The sequence below is a fragment of the Oncorhynchus mykiss genome, chromosome 21, assembly GCF_013265735.2.
Source record: "Oncorhynchus mykiss isolate Arlee chromosome 21, USDA_OmykA_1.1, whole genome shotgun sequence".
Taxonomy (NCBI): Eukaryota; Metazoa; Chordata; class Actinopteri; order Salmoniformes; family Salmonidae; genus Oncorhynchus; species Oncorhynchus mykiss.
In genome coordinates, this window is record NC_048585.1 from 63,233,349 (window position 1) to 63,254,510 (window position 21,162).

At 45.0% G+C, this 21,162-nt stretch overlaps 1 protein-coding gene and 1 long non-coding RNA gene across 2 annotated transcripts; one reads left to right on the top strand and one right to left on the bottom strand.

Moving 5' to 3' along the window:
* The first annotated feature begins 2,279 nt into the window (after window positions 1–2,279).
* LOC118942976 lies at window positions 2,280–4,959 on the top strand. The gene is made up of 3 exons (XR_005038700.1): window positions 2,280–2,385; window positions 3,856–4,758; window positions 4,888–4,959. It is a non-coding gene; the product is annotated as an uncharacterized LOC118942976 (long non-coding RNA).
* A 2,806-nt stretch (window positions 4,960–7,765) lies between these two features.
* On the bottom strand, window positions 7,766–12,156 carry LOC110500810 (motile sperm domain-containing protein 1). Its single transcript, XM_021578344.2, has 5 exons — window positions 11,320–12,156; window positions 11,095–11,170; window positions 9,702–9,913; window positions 8,956–9,108; window positions 7,766–8,872 (listed from the first exon to the last, which is right to left on the bottom strand). The coding sequence occupies exons 1-5, from the start codon at window positions 11,558–11,560 to the stop codon at window positions 8,844–8,846; spliced, it is 711 nt and encodes a 236-aa protein (XP_021434019.2). The 5' UTR covers window positions 11,561–12,156; the 3' UTR covers window positions 7,766–8,843.
* Between the last annotated feature and the right edge of the window lie 9,006 nt (window positions 12,157–21,162).

Below are 21,162 nucleotides of genomic sequence, written 5' to 3' on the forward strand. Positions count from 1 at the left end.
ATCAGGATCACTATAGGTCTTACTTCCCACAAGACATTGAGATGGAATAGTTGTAGATGCCTTTTTCTTAGTCAACAGTTGATTGATGATTTTCAAAGTTGACTTTATATTAGTTAAGGATTCTTGGAATTTGTTTGTAAAATATATTTTTTGTGGATTGTTCTTATACTTTTGGTAATTTGCAGAGTTCAAGCGAGAGGGATTTGTGAGAAACTTTTTATCCAACTTGTTTTTTTAACCTTTCTGATCTCCCCATCCCGGATCCGGGTTCGTGAATACAGACTCAAGCTCATTACCATAACGCAACGTTAACTATTCATGAAAATCGCAAATGAAATGAAATAAATATGCCATCTCTCAAGCTTAGCCTTTTGTTAACAACACTGTCATCTCAGATTTTCAAAATATGCTTCTCAACCATTGCAAAACAAGCATTTGTGTAACAGTATTGATGGCTAACGTAGCATTTAGCATTAGCATTCAGCTGGCAACATTTACACAAAAAAAAAGAAAAGCATTCAAAAAAATCATTTACCTTTGAAGAACTTCAGATGTTTTCAATGAGGAGACTCTCAGATAGCAAATGTTCAGTTTTTCCTGAAAGATTATTTGTTTAGGACAAATCGCTCCGTTTTCTGCGTCACGTTTAGCTATGAAAAAACCCCTGTATCCAGGATTGTGTAAATCTATCAGCAAGCTCATTAGCATAACACAACGTTAACTATTTATGAAAATCGCAAATGAAATGAAATAAATATGCCATCTCTCAAGCTTAGCCTTTTGTAAACAACACTGTCATCTCAGATTTTCAAAATATGCTTCTCAACCATAGGAAAACAATCATTTGTGTAAAAGTAGCTAGCTAGAGTTAGCATTTCGCGTTAGCATTTAGCGTTAGCATTAGCGTTAGCATCCAGCACGCAACATTAACAAAAACATAAAAGCCTTCAAATAAAATCATTTACCTTTGAAGAACTTCTGATGTTTTCAATGAGGATACTCTCAGTTAGATAGCAGATGCTCAGTTTTTCCAAAAAGATTCCTTGTGTATTAGAAATAGCTCCGTTTTATACATCACATTTGGCTACCAAAAAAAATCCATAAATTCAGTCCTCAAAACGCAAACTTTTTTCCAAATTAACTCCATAATATCGACTGAAAACATGGCAAACGTTTTTTAGAATCAAGCCTCAAGGTGTTTTTCACATATCTCTTCATTGATACATCGTTCTTGGACACATGCTTTCTCTCCTGAATCCCAGGAGAAAATGACCGCACCTGAAGATTACGCACAAATTTAGACAAAGGACACCGGGCGGACCTCTGGAAAATGTAGTCTCTTATGGCCAATCTTCCAATGATATGCCTACAAATACGTCACAATGCTGCTAAGACCTTGGGCGAACGACAGAAAGTGTAGGCTCATTCCTTGCGCAATCACAGCCATATAAGGAGAGAATGGAAAACAGAGCTTCAGAAATTCTGCTAATTCCTGGGTGATGCATCATCTTGGTTTCGCCTGTAGAATGAGTTCTGGGGCACTTACAGACAAAATCTTTGCAGATTCTGAAACTTCAGAGTGTTTTCTTTCCAAAACTGTCAAGAATATGCATAGTCGAGCATCTTTTCGTGACAAAATATCGCGCTTAAAACGGGAACGTTTTTTATCCAAAAATGAAATAGCGCCTAAGAGGTTAAGTGAGGTTTCCAGAACCATCTGCTGCTCTTACATGGTTTAACTAATGCAGAGCAGAAATACAGCATTGAAAGATGTGAGAAAAGTCTGGTAAGCAGACTCCACATCGGCCTGATTATAAACAGTTTCCCATGAAATATCAATTGACATCTTACAGCGCTCACAATGACTTATTTAATGCCGCTATTCATTTCCAGCTGCCAAAGAGAAGTGGACAATTAGAAAGTGGTCAGTATAAAGTATACCTGCATTAGCCACATCATTCCAAGAATTAGTCAAAGTATTACCAACAAGGGTGGCAGATAGATTGGTCAGTGTAGTGGGATTATACGTCAGGGGACACAGGTTAACTGGTCAGTGTAGTGGGATTATACGTCAGGGGATACAGGTTAACTGGTCAGTGTAGTGGGATTATACGTCAGGGGACACATGTTAACTGGTCAGTGTAGTGGGATTATATGTCAGGGGACACAGGTTAACTGGTCAGTGTAGTGGGATTATACGTCAGGGGATACAGGTTAACTGGTCAGTGTAGTGGGATTATACGTCAGGGGATACAGGTTAACTGGTCAGTGTAGTGGGATTATACGTCAGGGGACACAGGTTAACTGGTCAGTGTAGTGGGATTATACGTCAGGGGACACAGGTTAACTGGTCAGTCTAGTGGGATTATACGTCAGGGGACACAGGTTAACCTTTCTGATCTCCCCATCCCGGATCCGGGTTCGTGAATACAGACTCAAGCTCATTACCATAACGCAACGTTAACTATTCATGAAAATCGCAAATGAAATGAAATAAATATGCCATCTCTCAAGCTTAGCCTTTTGTTAACAACACTGTCATCTCAGATTTTCAAAATATGCTTCTCAACCATTGCAAAACAAGCATTTGTGTAACAGTATTGATGGCTAACGTAGCATTTAGCATTAGCATTCAGCTGGCAACATTTACACAAAAAAACAGAAAAGCATTCAAAAAAATCATTTACCTTTGAAGAACTTCAGATGTTTTCAATGAGGAGACTCTCAGATAGCAAATGTTCAGTTTTTCCTGAAAGATTATTTGTTTAGGACAAATCGCTCCGTTTTCTGCGTCACGTTTAGCTATGAAAAAACCCCTGTATCCAGGATTGTGTAAATCTATCAGCAAGCTCATTAGCATAACACAACGTTAACTATTTATGAAAATCGCAAATGAAATGAAATAAATATGCCATCTCTCAAGCTTAGCCTTTTGTAAACAACACTGTCATCTCAGATTTTCAAAATATGCTTCTCAACCATAGGAAAACAATCATTTGTGTAAAAGTAGCTAGCTAGAGTTAGCATTTCGCGTTAGCATTTAGCGTTAGCATTAGCGTTAGCATCCAGCACGCAACATTAACAAAAACATAAAAGCCTTCAAATAAAATCATTTACCTTTGAAGAACTTCTGATGTTTTCAATGAGGATACTCTCAGTTAGATAGCAGATGCTCAGTTTTTCCAAAAAGATTCCTTGTGTATTAGAAATAGCTCCGTTTTATACATCACATTTGGCTACCAAAAAAAATCCATAAATTCAGTCCTCAAAACGCAAACTTTTTTCCAAATTAACTCCATAATATCGACTGAAAACATGGCAAACGTTTTTTAGAATCAAGCCTCAAGGTGTTTTTCACATATCTCTTCATTGATACATCGTTCTTGGATACATGCTTTCTCTCCTGAATCCCAGGAGAAAATGACCGCACCTGAAGATTACGCACAAATTTAGACAAAGGACACCGGGCGGACCTCTGGAAAATGTAGTCTCTTATGGCCAATCTTCCAATGATATGCCTACAAATACGTCACAATGCTGCTAAGACCTTGGGCGAACGACAGAAAGTGTAGGCTCATTCCTTGCGCAATCACAGCCATATAAGGAGAGAATGGAAAACAGAGCTTCAGAAATTCTGCTAATTCCTGGGTGATGCATCATCTTGGTTTCGCCTGTAGAATGAGTTCTGGGGCACTTACAGACAAAATCTTTGCAGATTCTGAAACTTCAGAGTGTTTTCTTTCCAAAACTGTCAAGAATATGCATAGTCGAGCATCTTTTCGTGACAAAATATCGCGCTTAAAACGGGAACGTTTTTTATCCAAAAATGAAATAGCGCCCCTAGAGCTCTAAGAGGTTAACTGGTCAGTGTAGTGGGATTATACGTCAGGGGACACATGTTAACTGGTCAGTGTAGTGGGATTATAGATGAGGGGACACAGGTTAACTCGTCAGTGTAGTGGGATTATACGTCAGGGGACACAGGTTAACTGGTCAGTGTAGTGGGATTATACGTCAGGGGACACAGGTTAACTGGTCAGTGTAGTGGGATTATACGTCAGGGGACACAGGTTAACTGGTCAGTGTAGTGGGATTATAGATGAGGGGACACAGGTTAACTGGTCAGTGTAGTGGGATTATACGTCAGGGGACACAGGTTAACTGGTCAGTGTAGTGGGATTATATGTCAAGGGACACAGGTTAACTGGTCAGTGTAGTGGGATTATACGTCAGGGGACACAGGTTAACTGGTCAGTGTAGTGGGATTATAGATGAGGGGATATAGGTTAACTGGTCAGTGTAGTGGGATTATACGTCAGGGGACACAGGTTAACTGGTCAGTGTAGTGGGATTATACGTCAGGGGACACAGGTTAACTGGTCAGTGTAGTGGGATTATAGATGAGGGGACACAGGTTAACTGGTCAGTGTAGTGGGATTATACGTCAGGGGACACAGGTTAACTAGTCAGTGTAGTGGGATTATACGTCAGGGGACACAGGTTAACTGGTCAGTGTAGTGGGATTATAGATGAGGGGATATAGGTTAACTGGTCAGTGTAGTGGGATTATACGTCAGGGGACACAGGTTAACTGGTCAGTGTAGTGGGATTATACGTCAGGGGACACAGGTTAACTGGTCAGTGTAGTGGGATTATACGTCAGGGGACACAGGTTAACTGGTCAGTGTAGTGGGATTATAGATGAGGGGACACAGGTTAACTGGTCAGTGTAGTGGGATTATACGTCAGGGGACACAGGTTAACTAGTCAGTCTAGTGGGATTATACGTCAGGGGACACAGGTTAACTGGTCAGTGTAGTGGGATTATAGATGAGGGGATATAGGTTAACTGGTCAGTGTAGTGGGATTATATGTCAGGGGACACAGGTTAACTGGTCAGTGTAGTGGGATTATACGTCAGGGGACACAGATAGATGATGGATAAAGTATTTAAAACATTAGATATCAGTGAGATGTTCTCACTTTCAAAGACATTTATGCTGTAATCACCCAATATAAAACACATTTTATCTTCAATATTAATCAAACCCAAGGTTAATGCAAGGATATCAATGAAAATACCCAGAGTCGGGTGGCCGATAGATGCATCCAACTACCACTTTTTGACCACCAACAAATGAACACGAGGGAATTTCTATGAAGAGATTCAACATCAATGTTATCAAGCGTAAGTCCACGATCCTCTCTCACAAAGAATTGAAAACATTTCTGAACAAATATAGACCCTCCTCCTCCCACTCTTGATGTTCTCCAGTGGTGAACAGCATTATAAGGAGACGTCATAAAGATTGTCTCTTCAGGCAACCAGGTTTCTGAAAAGGGCAACAATGGAACATTCATGACTGAGAGAAAATTGAAGGTGGTTGTGATTTTTAGGAAGACTGTGAACATCCAAATGAAAGGTAGAAAATAATCTTGTCTTGGAATTAGATACACTGCTGTACGTGTTGTTAATCTGCGTAACATTATAGTAATCACAAGTGATAGATTTTTTAATCTGGATCAACACAATCATTATATTTATTGTTCGCTTCATTAATATCTAATGGGTTAAAGACCATGTTATCAGGGTTGATATCTTGCCCAATTTAAAGAGATACACAGTCTGAGTGGAACAGAAACAAGTGTATGCCTCACATGTCCAATACAACTATACATTGGTGTTCGTTTCATCAATAGGGGTGCACTTCCTATAGAAGGCACATTGACACAGTCCACCTAACACCACTGAAGACTTCAGAGGGTTAAGACAGTTGGCAATGTGTGGTAATGGTCATGAGGTGAAACACAGAAACTTCTTCAATTAGTCGTGGCAGCAGTTCCTTTTTTTTATGGAGATTTTAGTTCCCTTCAGGCACTTGGCTCTCCTGAGAATTTCATCAATATCTTTGAACCAGTTTCATCACTATAGATCTTTATTTTATTTATTTAACCTTTATTTAACGAAGCAAGTCAGTTAAGATCAAATTCTTATTTACAATGACGACCTAACCAAAAGGCAAAAGGCCTCCGCGGGGACGGGGTTAAAAATGAAAGGCCAAAACACACATCACGACAAGAGAGACCTAAATCTGGGCATCGGGAAGAAAAACCAATTTCTATGCGCCCTCTACATCTCGATGAGTTTAGCGTCTAGTTTGCTCTGCCAGGAGTTTCTTGGCCTTGAGTTCTGTGTCATACCAAGTTTCAGTCTTTATGTCCTCAATTCCATCGATTCAAATGTTATTGCTCCTTTTTTGGTTTTCAATGTAGTCTCCTTTGGAAGAGTACTTGTCAAGTGTTGTTTGGAAAATTGTGAAATCCTCAGACATGGTTTTGAATGCAGTCAACTCTAACCCTACATATCAATAACTCTAACTCCCTAACCTACATACAGTGCATTTGGAAAGTATTCAGACCCCTTGACATTTTCCACATTTTGTTACGTTACAGCCTTATTCTAAAATGGATTACATAAATACAAATCCTCAGCAATATACAAACAATACCCCATAATGACGAAGCGAAAACATTTTTATTTTTATAAAAAATAAAAACAGAAGTACCTTATGTAAATAAGTATTCAGACTCTTTGCTGAGACTCGAAATTGAGCTCAGGTGCATCCTGTTTCCATTGATCATCCTTGAGATGTTTCTACAACTTGGTTGGAGTCCACCTGTGGTAAAGTCAATTGATTGGACATGATTTGGAAAGGCACACCTGTCTATATAAGGTCCCACAGTTGACAGTGGATGTCTGAGCAAAAACCAAGCCATGAGGTCGAAGGAAGTGTCCATAGAGCTCCGAGACAGGATTGTGTCGAGGCACAGATCTGGGGAAGGGGACCAAAACATTTCTGCAGCATTGAAGGTCCCCGAGAACACAGTGGCCTCCATCATTCTTAAATGGAAGAAGTTTGGAACCACCAAGACTCTTCCTAGAGCTGGCCTCCCGGCCAAACTGAGCAATCAGGGGAGAAGGGCCTTGGTCAGGGAGGTGACCAAGAACCCAATGGTCACAGAGCTCTAAAGTTCCTCTGTGGAGATGGGAGAACCTTCCAGAAGGACAACAATCTTCTGCAGCACTCCACCAATCAGGCCTTTATGGTAGTGGCCAAACAGAAGCCACTCATCAGTTAAAGGCACATGACACCCCGCTTGGAGTTTGCCAAAAGGCACCTAAAGGACTCAAGGAAACAAGATGTTCTAGTTTGATGAAACCAAGATTGAACTATTTTACCTGAATGCCAAGCGTCACGTCTGGAGGAAACAAGGCACCATCCCTACGGTGAAGCATGGGGGTGGCAGCATCATGCTGTGGGGATGTTTTTCAGCTGCAGGGACTGGGAGCCTAGTCAGGATCGAGGGAAAGATGAACGGAGCAAAGTACAGAGATCCTTGATGAAAACCTGCTCCAGAGCGCTCAGGACCTCAGACTGGGGTGTAGGTTCACCTTCCAACAGGACAACGACCCTAAGCACAAGAGCCCGGACTTGAACCCGATCGAACATCTCTGGAGAGACCTGAAAATAGCTGTGCAGCGACGCTCCCCATCCAACCTGACAGAGCTTGAGAGGATCTGCAGAGAAGAATGGGAGAAACTCCCCAAATACAGGTGTGCCAAGCTTGTAGCGTCATACCCAAGATGCTTCAACAAAGTACTGAGTAAAGGGTCTGAATACTGATGTAAATGTGATATTTCCATTTAAATTGTTTATATTTTTTGTAAAAATGTCCAAAAACATGGTTTTGCTTTCTCATTATGGGGTATTGTGTGTAGATTGATGAGGGGGGGGGGTCTATTTAATCCATTTTAGAACAAGGCTGTAACGCAACAAAATGGGGGAAAAGTCAAGGGGTCTGAATACTTTCTGAATGGACTGTATGTATGTTAGTGTACATGTATGTTTGTTTACACTTGTTTATATGTATGCTTTACATGCAGTTTCACATTTCAGCGCTGTTGGCCCCTAGAACATATCAGCCCTGTTGGCCCCTAGAACATATCAGCCCTGTTGGCCCCTAGAACATATCAGCCCTGTTGGCCCCTAGAACATATCAGCCCTGTTGGTCCCTAGAACATATCAGCCCTGTTGGTCCCTAGAACATATCAGCCCTGTTGGTCCCTAGAACATATCAGCCCTGTTGGCCCCTAGAACATATCAGCCCTGTTGGTCCCTAGAACATATCAGCCCTGTTGGCCCCTAGAACATATCAGCCCTGTTGGCCCCTAGAACATATCAGCCCTGTTGGCCCCTAGAACATATCAGCCCTGTTGGCCCCTAGAACATATCAGCCCTGTTGGTCCCTAGAACATATCAGCCCTGTTGGTCCCTAGAACATATCAGCCCTGTTGGTCCCTAGAACATATCAGCCCTGTTGGCCCCTAGAACATATCAGCCCTGTTGGTCCCTAGAACATATCAGCCCTGTTGGCCCCTAGAACATATCAGCCCTGTTGGCCCCTAGAACATATCAGCCCTGTTGGCCCCTAGAACATATCAGCCCTGTTGGTCCCTAGAACATATCAGCCCTGTTGGTCCCTAGAACATATCAGCCCTGTTGGCCCCTAGAACATATCAGCCCTGTTGGCCCCTAGAACATATCAACCCTGTTGGACATATCAGCCCTGTTGGTCCCTAGAACATATCAGCCCTGTTGGACATATCAGCCCTGTTGGACATATCAGCCCTGTTGGTCCCTAGAACATATCAGCCCTGTTGGACATATCAGCACTGTTGGCCCCTAGAACACATCAGATTGGTCTGGGGAATGAACGGGGGGGGGGGGGGGGGGGGGGGATCTTGGTCTGAATCTCCATGGAAACATCATCTCCTCTTCTGGTTACCGTAGAAACACCATGGTGAGCAGACCTTAGAGACAAATAAATAAGAGTTACACACACGCGCGCACACACACACACACACACACACACACACGCGCACAGATGTCTTACCCAGTGTGTAGGCGCACACCAATTTCTGTGTGACAGTCACATGGGCATAGCTAGGAACCAAGTTGTTGGGCTCAGAGTGGAGGGGGAGCATTAAGAAAGCAACACACACCACACCCATCACCACCGACACTGCAAACTGGGACAGTCTCCGAACTAGAGGGGAGAGAGAGATGATACATGTTGACTGAGATGTGCCTGTTTCTTTAAGGGGAGAGAGATGATACATGTTGACTGAGATGTAACTGTTTCTATAAGGGGAGAGAGCTGATACATGTTGACTGAGATGTAACTGTTTCTATAAGGGGAGAGAGATGATACATGTTGACTGAGATGTAACTGTTTTTATAAGGGGAGAGAGTTGATACATGTTGACTGAGATGTGACTGTTTCTTTAAGGGGAGAGAGATGATACATGTTGACTGAGATGTAACTGTTTCCTTAAGGGGAGAGAGTTGATACATGTTGACTGAGATGTGACTGTTTCTTTAAGGGGAGAGAGATGATACATGTTGACTGAGATGTGACTGTTTCTTTAAGGGGAGAGAGATGATACATGTTGACTGAGATGTGACCATTTCCTCAGGAAGGAGAAATCTCGTCAGGGTGCCTGTAGATCTAACGGAGGAGTATGTAGGTAGAGGTTGAGAGACAGGGGGAGGGAGGGAGGGAGGGAGGGGTGAGTCAGTGGGTCTATGCTGGGGGGTGTCCTCTCTCCCCCTGTATGGAGGGCTAACTAAGTGACTCACCTTTCTGGGGCAATGTGAAGTAAGGTAGAGAGGCGAGAGAGGGAGGGAGGAGTCTCGGGGGGCTAGTGGGTTGATTCTGGGCAGTGGCCTCTCCTCCCCTGAGCTCAGCCCACACCTCCCGATTCGCCCCCTTCCCTCCCCCCGACACCTCCAGGCGGAACCGATCTCTCCTTCCCCAGTGGCGGGGGGACACATCTTGGTGACGCACCACTCTGTGGGGAGAAAGAGGAAGTCAGGTCAGAGGACAGGAAGTCTCAGGTTGTGTCCAAAATGGCACCTTATTTCCTTTTAGAGCCCTACATTCCCTGGTCAACAGTACTGCCCTATAAAGGCCCTGGTCAACAGTACTGCCATATAAAGGCCCTGGTTAACAGTACTGCCCTATAAAGGCCCTGGTTAACAGTACTGCCCTATAAAGGCCCTGGTTAACAGTACTGCCCTATAAAGGCCCTGGTCAACAGTACTGCCCTATAAAGGCCCTGGTCAACAGTACTGCCCTATAAAGGCCCTGGTCAACAGTACTGCCCTATAAAGGCCCTGGTTAACAGTACTGCCCTATAAAGGCCCTGGTCAACAGTACTGCCCTATAAAGGCCCTGGTCAACAGTACTGCCCTATAAAGGCCCTGGTCAACAGTACTGCCCTATAAAGGCCCTGGTTAACAGTACTGCCCTATAAAGGCCCTGGTCAACAGTACTGCACTACAAAGGCCCTGGTCAACATTACTGCCCTATAAAGGCCCTGGTCAACAGTACTGCCCTATAAAGGCCCTGGTCAACAGTACTGCCCTATAAAGGCCCTGGTCAACAGTACTGCCCTATAAAGGCCCTGGTCAACAGTACTGCCCTATAAAGGCCCTGGTCAACAGTACTGCCCTATAAAGGCCCTGGTCAACAGTACTGCACTATAAAGGCCCTGGTCAACAGTACTGCCCTATAAAGGCCCTGGTCAACAGTACTGCCCTATAAAGGCCCTGGTCAACAGTACTGCCCTATAAAGGCCCTGGTCAACAGTACTGCCCTATAAAGGCCCTGGTCAACAGTACTGCCCTATAAAGGCCCTGATCAACAGTACTGCCCTATAAAGGCCCTGGTCAACAGTACTGCCCTATAAAGGCCCTGGTCAACAGTACTGCCCTATAAAGGCCCTGGTCAACAGTACTGCCCTATAAAGGCCCTGGTCAACAGTACTGCCCTATAAAGGCCCTGGTCAACAGTACTGCCCTATAAAGGCCCTGGTTAACAGTACTGCACTACAAAGGCCAGGGAACAGGGCGTCATTTCAACTCTCTGCTATTCCAAATAAAGCCAATAACAACTTATAAAGGCTTTATAGAGCCGTCATAAGCACTACATACAGTGTGTTGTATTTGGATTATGCTTAATGATACTCACAGGTCAACACAGGACTTGGCTCTGACACTGCCCTCTGCCTCCGCCACTGAATACAGAGATGGGGCTGTACACAACACTATAGAGAGAGATGTCAGAGGTTAGAGGTCAGGGGTTAAAGGTTGATGCAGGACTTGGCTCTCAGGCTGCTCTCTGCCTCTACCATAGAATACAGAGACGTTCACAACAGGTCAGGGGTTGGAGGTCAGAGGTAGGTATGGTTCTTACTCTTGAATCTGATGGTGAAGATGTAAGGGTTGTAGAGAGTCAGGACTCTCCTGTGGGAACTCCTCTGATCAGAGTAGAACACCAGTTCAGATGGAAACAGGAAGATAGGAAGAGGGCTGGGAGGAGACGGGGGAGGAGATGGGAAGGCAGGGTCATCTCTCTCAGCCTTCCGCTTTACCACCCCAACCTCAGCCCCGCCCCTGGACCCGCTCTCCTGCCCTTTCATTGGCTGCTGCTGCATGACGACGGGTCCTTAGTCATGATCTGATTGGCTCATAAACGGAGTGGCTGTGACGTTACAACAGCGACATCTGTCGGCCAGGGGGAGACGGTGCAGGAAGAGAGATCGCTTTCGGTTATTGAAAATTACAGTAATTTCATCTGGTATTCATTTTAGATAAGGTTACTCGTCTGAGAGGTTTAAAAACAGGGCTTTATTTCAGATAACGTTATTCCTCATCTCTTTGTGATTCCTGCAGATGGATGTGGACTTCGTTTCCGCATATATTCCCTCGTCATGCTGTTATTCCTCCATCTCACAGTTAGCTAATGTTACTTGGTTGCCATCTGTGTGTCTAGTTAATTAAAACAATATATCCACACCGACTGGCTTCACCAAGTTATCCCGAACGCTACAACCAAACTTCTGTCTGTAGCTATAAGGTAACGTTACGTTAATAACAGGCTGCAGATAGCGAGCTTAACGAAGATCTCTGCGCACAAAACATGCCATATATAGGCTAACAAAAAAAACACCCTGACCTGTTATAGTAATTATCACTACTGTATAGACGGTTAAAACATACACAAGTACAGTAAAGTAGAGATCGTTCACCAATGTACCTCTCTCCTATCTTTCTGTGCAGGTTCTACTTCAGAACCCGCCCTTTGAAATGCACCAATGAAGGAAGCGTACTAAGTCAATGCTGCCGTTTCATTGGTAATTTCTCGTGTCCATCTGAGTGTTTTTCCGCGTTTACGTTTTGTGCAGTGACAGCGCCAACGCCCGCCTTTCCTGTCCACTGATTGGTTTGCCTGGAGAGGCGTGATGCGCTGAACGGACTGCCACAGAGTTCAAGTATGGGTAACTGCATTACAGTAACTAAGATACAGTTTTAAAGCGGCATACAGGTCTGCTCTGACTTACTTTACAACTGTTATTGTTCTATTTACATATGAATACCTATTTCCAAATGACAAACGTCTTAGGATTGTATATCTATATCTTTCCTTTTTTTGAGCTCTTGGTTTTTTATGATCATCTTTCATATAGAATAGTAGATATCCCTTTATATTTTTTATTATTATTTTGTATTTATTTATTTTTCTTTCTCAGAATAGTCCCTGATTACACTAAAGAGGGTTTTTATTCTCTCTTACTATTGAGAACACTTGGTTTGGTCTTGAACATCATTTTCTGTTGAATTAAATAAAAAAAAACAGATAACAACTAGCTCAGAGTTTATGATATGAGCTATTTTCACTTCAGGTTGACTTAAATGGTGCAGATCTCGGTTCCTTATCGATTACGTTCACTTCTCCTGCGTTTTGACTCATCCTACAGTTTATACGTTTATATAATATTTGTTGTTTAGTCTTTGTCTATAGTGTCTCTTAATGCTAGAGGGTGTTGTCTTTGTCTATAGTGTCTCTTAATGCTAGAGGGTGTTGTGTTGTCTGTCTATAGTGTCTCTTAAAGCTAGAGGGTGTTGTGTTGTCTTTGTCTATAGTGTCTCTTAATGCTAGAGGGTGTTGTGTTGTCTGTCTATAGTGTCTCTTAATGCTAGAGGGTGTTGTCTTTGTCTATAGTGTCTCTTAATGCTAGAGGGTGTTGTCTTTGTCTATAGTTTCTCTTAATGCTAGAGGGTGTTGTCTTTGTCTATAGTGTCTCTTAATGCTAGAGGGTGTTGTGTTGTCTTTGTCTATAGTGTCTCTTAAAGCTAGAGGGTGTTGTGTTGTCTTTGTCTATAGTGTCTCTTAATGCTAGAGGGTGTTGTCTTTGTCTATAGTGTCTCTTAATGCTAGAGGGTGTTGTGTTGTCTTTGTCTATAGTGTCTCTTAATGCTAGAGGGTGTTGTGTTGTCTTTGTCTATAGTGTCTCTTAATGCTAGAGGGTGTTGTGTTGTCTTTGTCTATAGTGTCTCTTAAAGCTAGAGGGTGTTGTGTTGTCTTTGTCTATAGTGTCTCTTAATGCTAGAGGGTGTTGTCTTTGTCTATAGTGTCTCTTAATGCTAGAGGGTGTTGTGTTGTCTTTGTCTATAGTTTCTCTTAATGCTAGAGGGTGTTGTGTTGTCTTTGTCTATAGTGTCTCTTAATGCTAGAGGGTGTTGTCTTTGTCTATAGTGTCTCTTAATGCTAGAGGATGTTGTGTTGTCTGTCTATAGTGTCTCTTAAAGCTAGAGGGTGTTGTGTTGTCTTTGTCTATAGTGTCTCTTAATGCTAGAGGGTGTTGTGTTGTCTTTGTCTATAGTGTCTCTTAATGCTAGAGGGTGTTGTGTTGTCTTTGTCTATAGTGTCTCTTAAAGCTAGAGGGTGTTGTGTTGTCTGTCTATAGTGTCTCTTAAAGCTAGAGGGTGTTGTGTTGTCTGTCTATAGTGTCTCTTAATGCTAGAGGGTGTTGTCTTTGTCTATAGTGTCTCTTAATGCTAGAGGGTGTTGTCTTTGTCTATAGTGTCTCTTAATGCTAGAGGGTGTTGTCTTTGTCTATAGTTTCTCTTAATGCTAGAGGGTGTTGTCTTTGTCTATAGTTTCTCTTAATGCTAGAGGGTGTTGTCTTTGTCTATAGTGTCTCTTAATGCTAGAGGGTGTTGTCTTTGTCTATAGTGTCTCTTAATGCTAGAGGGTGTTGTCTTTGTCTATAGTGTCTCTTAATGCTAGAGGGTGTTGTCTTTGTCTATAGTGTCTCTTAATGCTAGAGGGTGTTGTCTTTGTCTATAGTTTCTCTTAATGCTAGAGGGTGTTGTCTTTGTCTATAGTTTCTCTTAATGCTAGAGGGTGTTGTCTTTGTCTATAGTGTCTCTTAATGCTAGAGGGTGTTGTCTTTGTCTATAGTTTCTCTTAATGCTAGAGGGTGTTGTCTTTGTCTATAGTTTCTCTTAATGCTAGAGGGTGTTGTGTTGTCTTTGTCTATAGTTTCTCTTAATGCTAGAGGGTGTTGTCTTTGTCTATAGTGTCTCTTAATGCTAGAGGGTGTTGTCTTTGTCTATAGTTTCTCTTAATGCTAGAGGGTGTTGTGTTGTCTTTGTCTATAGTGTCTCTTAATGCTAGAGGGTGTTGTCTTTGTCTATAGTTTCTCTTAATGCTAGAGGGTGTTGTCTTTGTCTATAGTGTCTCTTAATGCTAGAGGGTGTTGTCTTTGTCTATAGTGTCTCTTAATGCTAGAGGGTGTTGTCTTTGTCTATAGTGTCTCTTAATGCTAGAGGGTGTTGTCTTTGTCTATAGTGTCTCTTAATGCTAGAGGGTGTTGTCTTTGTCTATAGTTTATCTTAATGCTAGAGGGTGTTGTCTTTGTCTATAGTGTCTCTTAATGCTAGAGGGTGTTGTCTTTGTCTATAGTTTATCTTAATGCTAGAGGGTGTTGTCTTTGTCTATAGTGTCTCTTAATGCTAGAGGGTGTTGTCTTTGTCTATAGTTTATCTTAATGCTAGAGGGTGTTGTCTTTGTCTATAGTGTCTCTTAATGCTAGAGGGTGTTGTCTTTGTCTATAGTTTATCTTAATGCTAGGGGGTTATGAAACAATGTGAAGCACAAGGCCTTATTCTTATTTGCGAAACAACTTCGAACAGATGTTTTTTTGTTTTTTTTCAAGAGTCTCACTCAATTTCTGCTGATGCCAACTTCTGGAGGTCACAGTGGGGCAACAAGATTTGTCTTTCCCATGGCTCTGATCTCTCCGCCGGGGTCATTACAATGAAACATTCCTTTGGTGGTAATATTCTACACTCTGACCCCTCTGGTGGTAATATTCTACACTCTGTGACCCCTTTGGTGGTAATATTCTACACTCTGTGACCCCTTTGGTGGTAATATTCTACACTCTGTGACCCCTTTGGTGGTAATATTCTACACTCTGTGACCCCTTTGGTGGTAATATTCTACACTCTGTGACCCCTTTGGTGGTAATATTCTACACTCTGTGACCCCTTTGGTGGTAATATTCTACACTCTGTGACCCCTTTTGGTGGTAATATTCTACACTCTGTGACCCCTTTGGTGGTAATATTCTACACTCTGTGACCCCTTTGGTCACTTTATTTGTCTTGTGATCAGTTACAATGACATTACACTCATTACTGTAAACCTCTACGGGTACAACACCAAACATGAGAATGATCAGTTACAATGACATTACACTCATTACTGTAAACCTCTACGGGTACAACACCAAACATGAGAATGATCAGTTACAATGACATTACACTCATTACTGTAAACTTCTACGGGTACAACACCAAACATGAGAATGATCAGTTACAATGACATTACACTCATTACTGTAAACTTCTACGGGTACAACACCAAACATGAGAATGATCAGTTACAATGACATTACGCTCATTACTGTAAACCTCTACGGGTACAACACCAAACATGAGAATGATGAGTTACAATGACATTACACTCATTTGTTACGGGGTCAAACGTTTCGGGTAGCCTTCCTGTTACGGTGCGTGAATGAGGACCCAAAAGCGAATCAACTTAAACAGAGCTTCTTTAATTACCAAACATAGGTAGGCTCAGATGGACCGGCAGATTCCGACAGGACAGGACAAGGTTACAGCAAACATGACGGCAGTCTGGTTCAGGCATGAATGACACAAACAAACAAGAATCCGACAAGGACAGGAGCAGAAACAGAGAGAGATATAGGGACCTAATCAGAGGGAAAAAGGGAACAGGTGGGGAACGGGGTGAATGGGTAGTTAGAGGAGACAAGGGACAGCTGGGGGAAAGCGGGGGAGAAAAGGTAACCTAACACGACCAGCAGAGGGAGACAGGGTGAAGGGAAAGGACAGAGACAAGACAACATGACAGTACATGACAGTACCCCCCCACTCACCGAGCGCCTCCTGGCGCACTCGAGGAGGAAACCTGGCGGCAACGGAGGAAATCATCAATCAGCGCACGGTCCAGCACGTCCCGAGAGGGAACCCAACTCCTCTCCTCAGGACCGTACCCCTCCCAGTCAACTAGGTACTGATGACCACGGCCCCGAGGACGCATGTCCAAGATTTTACGGACCCTGTAGATAGGTGCGCCCTCGACAAGGATGGGGGGGGGGGGGGAAGACGAGCGGGGGCGCGAAGAACGGGCTTAACACAGGAGACATGGAAGACCGGGTGGACGCGACGAAGATATCGCGGAAGAAGAAGTCGCACTGCGACAGGATTAATGACCTGAGAGATACGGAATGGACCAATGAACCGCGGGGTCAACTTGCGAGAAGCCGTCTTAAGGGGAAGGTTCTGAGTGGAGAGCCAAACTCTCTGACCGCGACAATATCTAGGGCTCTTCGTTCTACGCTTATTAGCAGCTCTCACAGTCTGCGCCCTATAACGGCAAAGTGCAGACCTGACCCTCTTCCAGGTGCGCTCGCAACGTTGGACAAAAGCCTGAGCGGAGGGGACGCTGGACTCGGCGAACTGAGATGAGAACAACGGAGGCTGGTACCCGAGGCTACTCTGAAAAGGAGATAGCCCGGTCGCAGACGAAGGAAGCGAGTTGTGGGCGTATTCTGCCCAGGGGAGCTGTTCTGACCAAGACGCAGGGTTGCGAAAAGAAAGACTGCGTAAGATGCGACCAATAGTCTGATTGGCCCGTTCTGCTTGACCGTTAGACTGGGGGTGAAAGCCGGAAGAGAGACTGACGGAAGCCCCAATCAAACGGCAAAACTCCCTCCAAAATTGAGACGTGAATTGCGGACCTCTGTCCGAAACGACGTCTGACGGAAGGCCATGAATTCTGAAAACATTCTCGATGATGATTTGTGCCGTCTCTTTAGCAGAAGGAAGCTTAGCAAGGGGAATGAAATGAGCCGCCTTAGAGAACCTATCGACAACCGTAAGAATAACAGTCTTCCCCGCTGACAAAATCTAAGGCGATGTGAGACCACGGTCGAGAGGGAATAGGAAGCGGCCTGAGACGGCCGGCAGGAGGAGAGTTACCGGACTTAGTCTGCGCGCAGACCGAACAAGCAGCCACGAAACGACGCGTGTCATGCTCCCGGGTGGGCCACCAGAAACGCTGGCGAATGGAAGCAAGCGTACCCCGAACGCCAGGGTGGCCGGCTAACTTGGCAGAGTGAGCCCACTGAAGAACGGCCAGACGAGTAGGAACGGGAACGAAAAGAAGGTTCCTAGGACAAGCGCGCGGCGACGGAGTTTGAGTGAGTGCTTGCTTTACCTGCCTCTCAATTCCCCAGACAGTCAACCCGACAACACGCCCCTCAGGGAGAATCCCCTCGGGGTCAGTGGAGGCTACTGAAGAACTGAAGAGACGAGATAAAGCATCAGGCTTGGTGTTCTTAGAGCCCGGACGATAAGAAATCACGAACTCGAAACGAGCGAAAAACAGCGCCCAACGCGCCTGACGCGCATTAAGTCGTTTGGCAGAACGGATGTACTCAAGGTTCCTATGGTCAGTCCAAACGACAAAAGGAACGGTCGCCCCCTCCAACCACTGTCGCCATTCGCCTAGGGCTAACCGGATGGCGAGCAGTTCGCGGTTACCCACATCATAGTTACGTTCCGACGGCGACAGGCGATGAGAAAAATACGCGCATGGGTGGACCTTGTCGTCAGAGAGGGAGCGCTGAGAAAGGATGGCTCCCACTCCCACCTCTGACGCGTCAACCTCGACAACGAACTGTCTAGAGACGTCAGGTGTAACAAGGATAGGAGCGGATGTAAAACGATTCTTGAGGAGATCAAAAGCTCCCTGGGCGGAAACGGACCACTTAAAGCACGTCTTGACAGAAGTAAGGGCTGTGAGAGGAGCTGCCACCTGACCGAAATTACGGATGAAACGACGATAGAAGTTCGCGAAGCCGAGAAAGCGCTGCAGCTCGACGCGTGACTTAGGGACGGGCCAATCAATGACAGCTTGGACCTTAGCGGGATCCATCTTAATGCCTTCAGCGGAAATAACAGAACCGAGAAATGTGACGGAGGAGGCATGAAAAGTGCACTTCTCAGCCTTCACAAAAAGACAATTCTCTAAAAGGCGCTGGAGGACACGTCGAACGTGCTGAACATGAATCTGGAGTGACGGTGAAAAAATCAGGATATCGTCAAGGTAAACGAAAACAAAGATGTTCAGCATGTCTCTCAGGACATCATTGACTAATGCCTGAAAGACAGCTGGAGCGTTAGCGAGGCCGAAAGGAAGAACCCGGTATTCAAAGTGCCCTAACGGAGTGTTAAACGCCGTCTTCCACTCGTCCCCCTCCCTGATGCGCACGAGATGGTAAGCGTTACGAAGGTCCAACTTAGTGAAAAACCTGGCTCCCTGCAGGATCTCGAAGGCTGAAGACATAAGAGGAAGCGGATAACGATTCTTCACTGTTATGTCATTCAGCCCTCGATAATCTATGCAGGGGCGCAGAGACCCGTCCTTCTTCTTGACAAAAAAAAACCCCGCTCCGGCGGGAGAGGAGGAGGGGACTATGGTACCGGCGTCAAGAGCTACAGACAAATAATCCTCGAGAGCCTTACGTTCGGGAGCCGACAGAGAGTATAGTCTACCCCGGGGGGGGGTGGTTCCCGGAAGGAGATCAATACTACAATCATACGACCGGTGTGGAGGAAGAGAGGTGGCCCTGGACCGACTGAACACCGTGCGCAGATCGTGATATTCCTCCGGCACCCCTGTCAAATCACCAGGCTCCTCCTGTGAAGAAGAGACAGAGGAAACAGGAGGGATAGCAGACATTAAACATTTCACATGACAAGAGACGTTCCAGGAGAGGATAGAATTACTAGACCAATTAATGGAAGGATTATGACAAACTAGCCAGGGATGGCCCAAAACAACAGGTGTAAAAGGTGAACGAAAAATTAAAAAAGAAATGGTTTCACTATGATTACCAGAAACAGTGAGGGTTAAAGGTAGCGTCTCACGCTGAATCCTGGGGAGAGGACTACCATCCAGGGCGAACAAGGCCGTGGGCTCCTTTAACTGTCTGAGAGGAATGTCATGTTCCCGAGCCCAGGTCTCGTCCATAAAACAGCCCTCCGCCCCAGAGTCTATTAAGGCACTGCAGGAAGCTGACGAACCGGTCCAGCGTAGATGGACCGACAAGGTAGTGCAGGATCTTGAAGGAGAGACAGGAGTAGTAGCGCTCACCAGTAGCCCTCCGCTTACTGACGAGCTCTGGCCTTTTACTGGACATGAAGTGACAAAATGACCAGCGGCACCGCAATAGAGACAGAGGCGGTTGGTGATTCTCCGTTCCCTCTCCTTAGTCGAGATGCGGATACCTCCCAGCTGCATGGGCTCAGCACCCGAGCCGGCAGAGGAAGATGGTAGTGATGCGGAGAGGGAGGCGACGGAGAGCGCGAGCTCCTTTCCACGAGCTCGGTGACGAAGATCAACCCGTCGCTCAATGCGAATAGCGAGTTCAATCAAGGAATCCACGCTGGAAGGAACCTCCCGGGAGAGAATCTCATCCTTTACCTCTGCGCGGAAACCCTCCAGAAGACGAGCGAGCAAGGCCGGCTCGTTCCAGCCACTGGAGACAGCAAGAGTGCGAAACTCAATAGAGTAGTCTGTTATGGATCGATTGCCTTGACATAGGGAAGACAGGGCCCTGGAAGCCTCCTCCCCAAAAACAGATCGATCAAAAACCCGTATCATCTCCTCCTTAAAGTCTTGATACTGGTTAGTACACTCAGCCCTTGCCTCCCAGATTGCCGTGCCCCACTCACGAGCCCGTCCAATAAGGAGAGATATGACGTAGGCGACACGAGCAGTGCTCCTGGAGTAAGTGTTGGGCTGGAGAGAAAACACAATATCACACTGGGTGAGGAACGAGCGGCATTCAGTGGGCTCCCCAGAGTAACACGGCGGGTTATTGATTCTGGGCTCCGGAGATTCGAAAGCCCTGGAAGTGGCCGGTGGATCGAGGCGGAGATGGTGAACCTGTTCTGTGAGGTTGGAGACTTGGGTGGCCAGGGTCTCAACGGCATGTCGAGCAGCAGACAATTCCTGCTTGTGTCTGCCTAGCATCGCTCCCTGGATCTCGACGGCTGAGTGGAGAGGATCCGAAGTCGCTGGGTCCATTCTTGGTCGGATTCTTCTGTTACGGGGTCAAACGTTTCGGGTAGCCTTCCTGTTACGGTGCGTGAATGAGGACCCAAAAGCGAATCAACTTAAACAGAGCTTCTTTAATTACCAAACATAGGTAGGCTCAGATGGACCGGCAGATTCCGACAGGACAGGACAAGGTTACAGCAAACATGACGGCAGTCTGGTTCAGGCATGAATGACACAAACAAACAAGAATCCGACAAGGACAGGAGCAGAAACAGAGAGAGATATAGGGACCTAATCAGAGGGAAAAAGGGAACAGGTGGGGAACGGGGTGAATGGGTAGTTAGAGGAGACAAGGGACAGCTGGGGGAAAGCGGGGGAGAAAAGGTAACCTAACACGACCAGCAGAGGGAGACAGGGTGAAGGGAAAGGACAGAGACAAGACAACATGACAGTACATGACATCATTACTGTAAACTTCTACGGGTACAACACCAAACATGAGAATGATCTGTTACAATGACATTACACTCATTACTGTAAACTTCTACGGGTACAACACCAAACATGAGAATGATCAGTTACAATGACATT

Coding starts and splice junctions, on each gene's coding strand:
- LOC110500810 (XM_021578344.2), bottom strand. CDS start 11,560: ATGCAGCAGCAGCCAATGAAAGGGCAGGAGAGCGGGTCCAGGGGCGGG. Junction 9,109..9,701: donor CTTCACATTGCCCCAGAAAG/GTGAGTCACTTA, acceptor TCTCCCCTCTAG/TTCGGAGACTGTCCCAGTTT. Junction 8,873..8,955: donor GGTGTGCGCCTACACACTGG/GTAAGACATCTG, acceptor TTTGTCTCTAAG/GTCTGCTCACCATGGTGTTT.